A 10,311-nucleotide genomic window follows, 5' to 3' on the forward strand; every position below is an offset into this window, starting at 1 on the left:
AGAGGATAAAATGTGGGGGAGGGTTAGACCACTGGTGTAAACAATGCCATGGACAATAGATCAACGGCTCATATAATCTCTATTTAGATTATCATAACTACATATATATAGGAGGGGGCATTGAAATAATAATTAAATAATAATAGTTAAATAATAATTAAATGTTTCTCCATTCAGTGAAATACTAATGTTCTATTCTACTGCATCTCTGATATCAGATGCTGTACATATTCACAGATAAAGTGCATATAGGTTATACATACTACCGCTTTAATACAGTCACATTAACAGAGGAGATTTTACACCAACAGATTAACAGTCAAGAATGCAGTCTCACAAAAATGTGTCACAAAAGTACAAATACTTTTCAGACCAATTCAACTTTGAGATAATTAAAAATCAGAGCATCCAGAATAATAACAACAAGATCATAGGAAGAAAAGAAAGACGAGCATTCAGTGTCCAAATATACAGACAAATCTGCCTATAAGTCATAGGGTAAAGTTACATGGTGATGACATGTTTCTGATGAAAAGGCAACAGTCCCTTCTTGGAGACAGTTCATCTTAAAAAGCTAAAAGCCAATGTAGGACCACGGCTCATACTGCGCGTCTGGGTGATCATATACTGTATAATTAATATTTCCAAGGAAAATAAATAGCGATGCATTTGTAAAATCTCAAACATCGTTATGGGAGTTTGTGTTCTGTGTGAATGGAAAAGTGGCATATTGTACTGGAAAACGTTCTCTTTCGTTCAGTATGATTTAATTTTAAAAAACAGGGGGATTCCCTGGTCTCTCCTTTCCGTCTGTGTCCACCAATGGCAGTTGATAAAGTGACTGTTGCGTAAACAACAGCAACATGTTAAATAGGATCGAATACAAACGGGACCTGGTTTGCAGCATACTTTAGCCTTCATAACATACAGACATCCACCGGAGGGTGAATGCCCCTATATGCTGATCCTGGGTCCATTTTTCATTTCCCCCACTAATGGTTAAGGTTAGGATTGGGGGAGGGGAAACTGATCCTACATCTGTACTTAGGGGAAACTTCACCCCAGAGCCACATCCACTCCTCTCGCACCTGTCCTGACTGCAGTCTCCACGGCCTCCCACTACCTCCATCCCCTCTCCCCCTTCCCCTCCAATGGGCCTGGCTGCTAGCTAAGAGGCTGGGGGGCGATGCTGGAGCAGTCAGTGACCAGCAGGCCCACGGTTGAGCTGCCTGACAGAGACACAGCCACAGCCATGGTACCGGTCCCCGCAGGGCTACTGCTGGGGCTGGGGGCGCCCTGGACCTGGGGGGTGGCATGGGTACCCATGTGGCCCTGGAGCTGGGTGGGTGTCTTGCACTGCACCCCACACAGCTGGCACAGCAGCACCCCGCCGGCACCGGCCCCGCCGAACATGCCCCGCGTCCCGCCGCTCTCCTTCCACTCCTGGCCGTGGTGTTTCTGAGCGTGGACACGCAGGTAGGTGAGGGTGGTGAAGCCTGGAGGGAGACAAGGGAGAGAGGGAGCGGGAGGAAGAGAGTGGGAGAGAGTGGGAGGGAGAGCATGGAGAAATAAGAAAAGGTGAGGAACAAAAGAGAAGGACATTTGAGAGATGAGGAAAGACGAGGAATGAGAGAAGGATACCTGTGTAACCACCTCGTTACACATGTATTCTCCTCTCCTTTCACACATTTTTAAAAAAGCACACGGAAGTCCACTCACTGCGGTTGCACAGGTGGCAGGCGTGGTGCTGTGTTTGGTTGTGGACCCTCATGTGATCGGTGATGTAGGCGGCAGAGAGGAGCTTGCCACAGATGTGGCACGGCACCTTCTCCTCATGGCGAATCAGGTGGGCACGGAGACGGTCCCGCGTGGCGAAGGCAGACGTGCAGGTCTGTGTAGCACACGCGTGCGTGCACACACACACACACACACACACACACAAAACCACTGTTGTATCTTGGACATTTTGACATTTTTCATCGTCATTATATTTTAGAAGCTAGGCAGGTCAATGTCATTAAATTGCCTATAAAACTATTCATACAGTGTATACAGAGAAGCAAGGGACATATGACAGGAAACAAGGTTGAAAATAGAGAGAAAGAACAAGGCAAGAGTTAACATGTTGTCTCCCACGAATGATGCAGTTTCCTTCAGATCGGTCATTCGGTGCCAGAGGAGTAAGTGTTTTCCACAAAATCCAAAATGGCAGGAAATACATCACGGCGGGCCTTATGGTCCCTGAGGCAAATTTGTTCCTTGTGAGGAGGGACCCACAATACCAGTCAAAAGTTTGGACACACCTACTCATTCAAGGGTTTTTCTTTATTTTTACTATTTTCTACATTGTAGAATAATAGTGAAGACATCAAAACTATGAAATAACACATATGGAATCATGTAGTACCCAAAAAACTGTTAAACAAATCAAAATATATTTTAGATTCTTCAAAGTAGCCACCCTTTGCCTTGATGATAGCTTTGCACACTCTTGGCATTCTCTCAAACAGCTTCACCTGGAATGCTTTTCAATAGTCTTGAAGGAGTTCCCACATATGCTGAGCACTTGTTGGCTGCTTTTTCTTCACTCTGCGGTCCGACTCATCCCAAACCATCTCAATTGGGTTGAAGTCGGGTGATTGTGGAGGCCAGGTCATCTGATGCAGCACTCCATCACTCTCCTTCTTGATCAAATAGCCCTTACACAGCCTGGAGGTGTGTTGGGTCATTGTCCTGTTGAAAAACAAATGATAGTCCCACTAAGCGCAAACCAGATGGGATGGCATATCGCTGCAGAATGCTGTGGTAGCCATGCTGGTTAAGTGTGCCTTGAATTCTAAATAAATCACAGACAGTGTCACCAGCAAAGCACCCCCACACCATCACACCTCCTCCTCCATGCTTCACGGTGGGAACCACACATGCGGAGATCATCCGTTCACCTACTCTGCGTCTCACAAAGACTCACACGGTGGTTGGAACCAAAAATCTCAACCAACATTTGGACTCATCAGACCAAAGGACCGATTTCCACCGGTCTAATGTCCATTGTTCATGTTTCTTGGCCCAAGCAAGTCTCTTCTTATTGGTGTCCTTTAGTAGTGGTTTCTTTGCAACAATTCAACCATGAAGGCCTGATTCACGCAGTCTCCTGCAATTTCTGAGGCTGGTAACTCTAATGAACTTATCCTCTGCAACAGAGGTAACTCTGGGTCTTCCTTTCCTGTGGCGGTCCTCATGAGAGCCAGTTTCATCATAGCGCTTGATGGTTTTTGCGACTGCACTTGAAGAAATTTTCAAAGTTCTTGAAATGTTCCGTATTGACTGACCTTCATGTCTTAAAGTAATGATGTACTGTCGTTTCTCTTTGCTTATTTGAGCTGTTCTTGCCATAATATGGACTTGGTCTTTTACCAAATAGGGCTATCTTCTGTATACCAACCCTACCTTGACACAACACAACTGATTGGCTCAAACACATTAAGGAAATAAATTCCACAAATTAACTTTTAAAATTGGCACACCTGTTAATTGAAATGCATTCCAGATGACAACCTCATGAAGCTGGTTGAGAGAATGTCAAGAGTGTGCAAAGCTGTCATCAAGGCAAAGGGTGGCTACTTTGAAGAATCTCAAATATAAAATATATGTCGATTTGTTTAACACTTTTTTTGGTTACAACGTGATTCCATATGTGTTATTTCATAGTTTTGATGTCTTCACTATTATTCTACAATGTAGAAAATAGTAAAAATAAAGAAAACCCCTGGAATGAGTAGGTGTGTCAAAACTTTTGACTGGTACAGTATGTACCGAACTTCATGACTTCAGGTCAAACGGGTTGAGGAGCGTGACCTTTTAAAGTTAGCATTTTAATCGCTTGTTATGGCGCCACCATCTGGCCAATCAGTGTAAATGTGTAAATGACTGATCTTTATGGCAAGACCCATCTGAGATATCACGAGTGACTTATTAACTAACAGACGAATGGACCGAGACAGATTCATCGTGGGGGTCAAAAAGACATGCAGAGAGTAGAAAGAGAGTAAAAGAGTTAAAGTGAGTTAGAAAGAAGAGGTTTACCGGGCACTTGAAGGGTCTCTCAGTGGAGTGCACCTGTCTGACATGACTGTTGAGGTGGTCGGGTCTGGAACAGACAGGAGAAGGGATTATGACCCCGCGCGTGTCTTATCGGTAATTTCTCGTCGATAGTGCTAGCCTTGCACTACAGAGGTCAGTTGGAACTGAATTCTATTAGAACTCCAGACTAGTTTCACAAATGTGTGCATGTACATATATGTGCATGTGTGTATACTTGTTTCACATATTGCCCCCCCCCCCCCCCCCCCCCCCCCCCCCCCCCCCTTCTCACCGTGAGAAGCCCTTGGCGCAGTGGGGGCAGACGTAAGGTTTCTCCACCCCTCCCTGGTGGGAGCGTACATGGTAGCTCATGCGGTCTTTCCTCTTGAAGCGCTGCTGGCAGATGGGGCAGTGGTAGGGCTTCTCGTCCGAGTGGGAAAGCCGGTGGCGGTTCAGGTGGTATACATCTCGGAAGGCCTTCCCACAGGCCTCACATGCATGGTTCTTCTTCACCTGGTTGGGGCTTGGGTTGGGGTTGGGTTGAGGCCCCGGGTTCTGGCTCTAGGTTTGATGAGAAGAAAGGGACAGTTGGCTGGTGCTGGCTGTGGGATCAGTATAGCTACTCTGGCTACATTGCACAATAATTAGGCGAGGAGAGAGAGAACGGCAAAGGGAGCAGCAAATGTTTCTTCAATAATTATGACAAAACAGGCACCAACCAACCTGTACCATTGTCCCGGCAACCACAACTGCAGCTTGGAGCACCTGGGGCGCAGCCATGGTGACGGTCGCTGGGGCGATGGACACCGCAACAGGTTGGCCCTCCTGGTTTCCAAGTGGGGAGGGTTGGGGGAGGGATTCTGCGGGAGGAGGATGAGAGGGCAGAGAGAAGTGGAGGAGGGAGAGAGGGATTGTTTGCCGTCCTCCTCCTCCACCTCCTCCTCCGTTGCTCCCGTCCTCCCTCTCTCTGGCTGCTCTGTCCTTCATTTTGATGCCAGTGTGCACCGACTGATGGCGCCGGAGGTTGTAGTTGTTCTTAAACTGCTTGTTACATGTGTTGCAGATGTGTGTCGGCCGGCCAGGCTTGGAGACAGCCTTCACTAAAGGAGAGAGGGAAAAGAAAGAGAGAGGAATAGAGAGGGGAAAGGGAAAGAGGGAAAACAAAAGTGTGCTATAAGGGTAGAGTTTGTGGGTTGGATTCCTACATGGGCCCCACATACTGAATAAGTAAGCTATTGGGCCCCTCTACATTTGTATACTGTAAGTTGTTTAGGATGAAAGCGTCCGGTGAATGACCACCCAGCTAGCACATTTGATTCCTTGGAAGTAAGTAGGAACGTACATTTTTGGTTTCCCATTGGTTCTGGGAATAAAGGCATACGTTTCCTGGAAAATGTAAAATGTAATGTTTCCTGACCTGTAAAACGGAAAGCTTTTTAAACGTTTTGAGAACAGAAGTGAAAATGTACATTGCAAGGAGGTTCTGAGAACATTTTACTATGGTTACCTGAAAGTTTTCCTGGAAGGTTTTATTAAAATGCCAATTTTTCAACAAATGTTAGTCTATTCAAACAGACCTCATTTCAAAGGAAACAAGCACTAATTAAGATCAGGTGTCGCCAATTGGTGGGTGCGGCGAACACACTTAATAAGATTGAGGATAGAGAGAGTTTTGTTGATGCTAAGAACAGAATGTATATGTTTTTAAATAACATTCTTAGAACGTTCTCTGAACGTTACTAAAGTTCTTGTGTTTTTTATTGAACGTTTTCTTAACATTCTCAGAACAATTTCAGAACATGACTTTAAATAGAACCATAAGAAAACCTGTAGGAAACGTTATGCTGAAGTACTGAAATACCCACAGAAGAACGTTGTTTCTTAACGTTCTCTGAACTATTTGAGTAAAAAATGGTCAATGTCAAAACAGTTGGAGAACGTTCCTAGAACATTAACAAATTTGTAATTAAATGTAACTATGTTAGAACTTTCTGTTTAAGTCAGGGGCACAACTTTAACTGGGGACAGGGGGTTCATGACCCCCCCAACATTCTGAAATTGCATTTTTCCCCCCCCCCCAGTTTTATCATTGCACTGTGATACCAAAAACAGCATCTGTGTGGTTTAGGACCATGCGGACGCCTTATAGCAGTTGGTTAGGCTGTTTGGAGGTTTCAGACAGCTGAATTTAGGACCATGGGGACACCAGAGAGCAGGCGAGCGGGCGGACAGGCTGTGTGAAGGCAAAGCTTCTGAAAGGCTGGCTGGACCAGCACAGGAGAGTTGAACAGAGGCAGCTGCTCTCAGTGTGTATGTGTTGAGTTCTTTCTCCAAGTTGTAAAAGCAAGCAGAGCAGAAACTGGCTACTCTATAGTTGACTGATGTAGCTGGCAAAGTAAATAAACTAGTGTTTATTCCCAGTGCTGAGCTGGTAGTGTAACTGACATGTAACGTTAGCTAATGTTTTACCCCATCTTGACTGAGGTGAACGAATTAGCTACCACAGTCAGTTCAGCTCTAGCCTGTAGCTATCTGTCAGATAGCGATATGAGGTGGCTATTATTACTATCTAACAGCTGTTTATATGGAAATGTTTGTAGCCTTTTTGTCCTGTTTCAACAGAAGTAAATTACTTAGATAGCTTTCGCCAGTTGATATACCATCAGAGAGAGAGCTGGCCAAAAGTAGGTATTATTTTTGCCTCATTCACATTAGACCTGAATCAAACGATGAAACCAGCGGCTAAACGATTGAAGACCGATAATTCTGACGTTTATTTTGTGGAATGTGAGTTTTTATTAGAGTTTTTCCTATTTTGTTGCATTACAACCTGTAATTTAAATTGATTTTTATTTGGATTTCATTTAATGGACATACACAAAATAGTCCAAATTGGTGAAGTGAAATAAAAAAATAAGTTGTTTCAAAAAATTCTAAAAAATAAATAACGGAAAAGTGGTGCAACCAATTACCTTCAGAAGTCACATAATTAGTTAAATAAAGTCCACCTGTGTGCAATCTAAGTGTCACATGATCTCAGTATATATCCACCTGTTCTGAAAGGCCCCAGAGTCTGCAACACCACTAAGCAAGGGGCACCACCACGCAAGTGGCACCATGAAGACCAAGGAGCTCTCCAAACAGGTCTGGGACAAAGTTGTGGAGAAGTACAGATCAGGGTTGGGTTATAAAAAAAAGATCAGAAACTTTGAACATCCCACGGAGCACCATTAAATCCATTATTAAAAAATGGAAAGAATATGGTACCACAACAAACCTACCAAGAGAGGGCCGCACACCAAAACTCACAGACCAGGCAGGGAGGGCATTAATCAGAGAGGCAACAAAGAGACCAAAGATAACCCTGAAGGAGCTGCAAAGCTCCACAGTGGAGATTGGAGTATCTGTCCATAGGACCACTTTAAGCCGTATACTCCACAGAGCTGAGCTTTACGGAAGAGTGGCCAGAAAAAAGCCATTGCTTAAAGAAAAAAATAAGCAAACACGTCCCCAAACATATGGAAGAAGGTACTCTGGTCAGATGAGACTAAAATTGAGCTTTTTGGCCATCAAGGAAAACGCTATGTCTGGCGCAAACCCAACACCTCTCATCACCCCGAGAACACCATCTCCACAGTGAAGCATGCACAGTGAAATCCAAATAAAAATGTATTCAAATTACAGGTTGTAATGCAACAAAATAGGATAAACCCCAATGGGGATGAATACCTTTGCAAGGCACTGTAATTACCTTTGATCTAGTTCACTGAAACATATTTAACAATGATCTCTTACCTAGCTTGATGACTGGGGGCATTTTTGATTACTTTTTATTGTTCTAAATAGAGACGTCTAGAAGCGCCATGGGTCATAATGGATTGTGTAGAAATGCACGAAATTAGCTTTAGCTACCCCCCCAAAATATGGGGGAGGACCCCTAGACCCCCCCGCCAGGTTATGTGCTAGCTGGACAGAAACTATGATGTAGCATTGTTGCACTGCTCTCACCATCACAGATGTAGACGATTCACTCATTCTTTTTCAATTACATTTCTTTGTATTTTTTGCTCTCTCACAACCTCTCTCTTTAGTCCTCCTCTCTCTCTCTCTCTCCACCCCTCTCTCCCTCTCTGTCTGTTACAAACATATGCAACAGACACAGGGAGTGTGAAAAGGACATTGTTTCCTGAGGTAAGAAATCCCATGGTTCAGGGTGGGGCTGAAGAGATATCGGATTGTGTGTGTTTTCAGCTTTGATATGTAAAAAGAGGACATCAAGGTGCTTCCGCTTAGTCTGCAGCAGCTGTGACTCTTGACAACAAGAAAACTTCTCTCTGCCCCTCCACCCCCCTCCTATCCAGTAGTTTATTGGGGATTCCATATGTTAATTGAATTGGAATAATATTGAATAAACATAGTGGTCCTCTGTGGCTCAGTCAGTAGAGGATGGCGCTTGCAATGCCAGGATTCGATATCCGCTGGGACCACGCATACAAAAATGTATGTCGCTTTGGTTAAAAGTGTCTTATAAATGGCATATATATTTATTCAAATATTATTATTATCATAGACTGTTTAGAATTGATCAATTGAGTAAATTGTACCTGATCCTGGCTGTGTCTCAAATGGCACCCGCCACCCTATTCCATACACAGTGCACTATTTTTGACCAGAGCCGTATGGCTGCTGGTCAAAAGTAGTGTACTATATAAGGAAAAGGGTACCTTTTGGGACATAAGACCTGCATGCTCACCAGGTAAAGGCTCTTCATTCAGGGCGGCTGTGTCCACTGTGGATGGGGGCGGGGCTATGTGCTCTGTAGGGGGGCTCTGGGCGGAGCCAGTCATGTCCGGAAGCAGCTCTGATTGGAGGGCTGTCTCAGACTGGGTCTGTGAGGGCGGAGTCTGGGGAAATTAGAGAAAGAATTAGCTGCTGAGGACTTGAAATACACATCAATGGGGGATCATGCCACCTTTGACCCCAGTCACCACACACACAAGCTCTCACTCTTGCCCTCATAAGCAGTACTACTACAAATCTGTAAGGGGCACAGTTGGCAAACTGTCAGCTTAAGACTTATATGACATCACAAACACATAAGAAGCATGTGTAGAATCCCAGCATCCATAGCACTCTGATGAGTGAGACACTAAACACCATTTGTATCTTTATTTCTCTGACAAACACACACACAAACTTACCTGAAACAGAAAATTACTCCAAGAAGAATCCATTTTGAAGCACGATGATGTCAGATACTTTTAGTCCAGGTGTCAAAACTGTATAAATATATATCCAACTGAGATTCCGGGGGCCAACCAACCATAGGCTGGGGCCAACTGATGAATCACTTCACCTGCTGTAATGTCTGTAGCCTACCTAGTTCCTCTCTGCAGTTTAAAATATCAAAGGTGAATATTTCTGTGTGAAAGTTTAAATCGTGGTGCATTCAATAGCAGAAATTATTACTGAAGATTAATGACCAATTTTGAAACGCTATCAGTTATATGACAATAATATATGACAGTAATGATAATGTTAAGACTAAAATGTTGTAATATGGTGTGGGACGAAAGGATGCAACATGATATTATAACTAAAATGCGACAAAATGGTTAATGCATGCTTTTAATGATGCATTTACAATGCAATTTACATTGTATATTTATATTATAGCCTAAGGAAAAAACCTATTCTCAAATTCATGCAAAATTAGGTTATTACAATTAACGAAAAAATCTAAAAGTAATAATAAGTCAGCAGTTGTTTGTAAATGCGTGGAAGAAGAGTAATTTATTTCGATAGCTCCGAGAGGCCAAAGCGGTGGTGGATTCCAAAGCCTCGGTGTTGCGTAAAATCGTGTCCCTAGCTAGAGAGTCCCTGATCCGCCGCAATCCAAAGCTTCGCCTCGGCTTTTCAAACGAGAGGATGACATCTTTCTTTTTTTTTTTCTATTTCTCTCTCTCCCTCCCACCCTCGCTGTCTTTCTTCCTTTTATTTTTTTAAATCTCTTCTCCTCTCCCCTCTCTATCTATCCCCCGCCGCCGTGTCCCCTGTTTAAAGGGAAAGTATTTTGTGTAGCCTATGCACCCTCCTCTCTTTTCCCGTCTTCTCCGTGGCGTGCGCTGTTTTCAATAGACCGGTGCATCCGATTTATTGCCCCCGCCAGTTCGGCCGACAGAAATACCTATTTATCAACAGCTAGTAATGCAATAAAATTGCGTAACATTG

The 10,311-nt window shown here is 43.9% G+C and overlaps 1 protein-coding gene across 1 annotated transcript; it reads right to left on the reverse strand.

Moving 5' to 3' along the window:
* Nucleotides 1-249: 249 nt before the first annotated feature.
* Nucleotides 250-10,247, reverse strand: LOC311104433 (myc-associated zinc finger protein-like). Its single transcript, XM_084146270.1, has 7 exons — nt 9,282-10,247; nt 8,834-8,984; nt 4,804-5,180; nt 4,373-4,641; nt 4,084-4,147; nt 1,720-1,891; nt 250-1,496 (listed from the first exon to the last, which is right to left on the reverse strand). Exons 1-7 carry the CDS (start codon nt 9,312-9,314, stop codon nt 1,165-1,167), a joined length of 1,398 nt encoding a protein of 465 aa, XP_084002396.1. The 5' UTR covers nt 9,315-10,247; the 3' UTR covers nt 250-1,164.
* Between the last annotated feature and the right edge of the window lie 64 nt (nt 10,248-10,311).

The sequence above is a fragment of the Coregonus lavaretus genome, assembly GCF_964263955.1.
Source record: "Coregonus lavaretus genome assembly, chromosome: 28".
NCBI lineage: Eukaryota > Metazoa > Chordata > Actinopteri > Salmoniformes > Salmonidae > Coregonus > Coregonus lavaretus.

Coding starts and splice junctions, on each gene's coding strand:
- LOC311104433 (XM_084146270.1), bottom strand. CDS start 9,314: ATGGATTCTTCTTGGAGTAATTTTCTGTTTCAG. Junction 8,985..9,281: donor GGAGTAATTTTCTGTTTCAG/GTAAGTTTGTGT, acceptor TAATTTCCCCAG/ACTCCGCCCTCACAGACCCA. Junction 1,892..4,083: donor AGAGACCCTTCAAGTGCCCG/GTAAACCTCTTC, acceptor TGTGCTACACAG/ACCTGCACGTCTGCCTTCGC.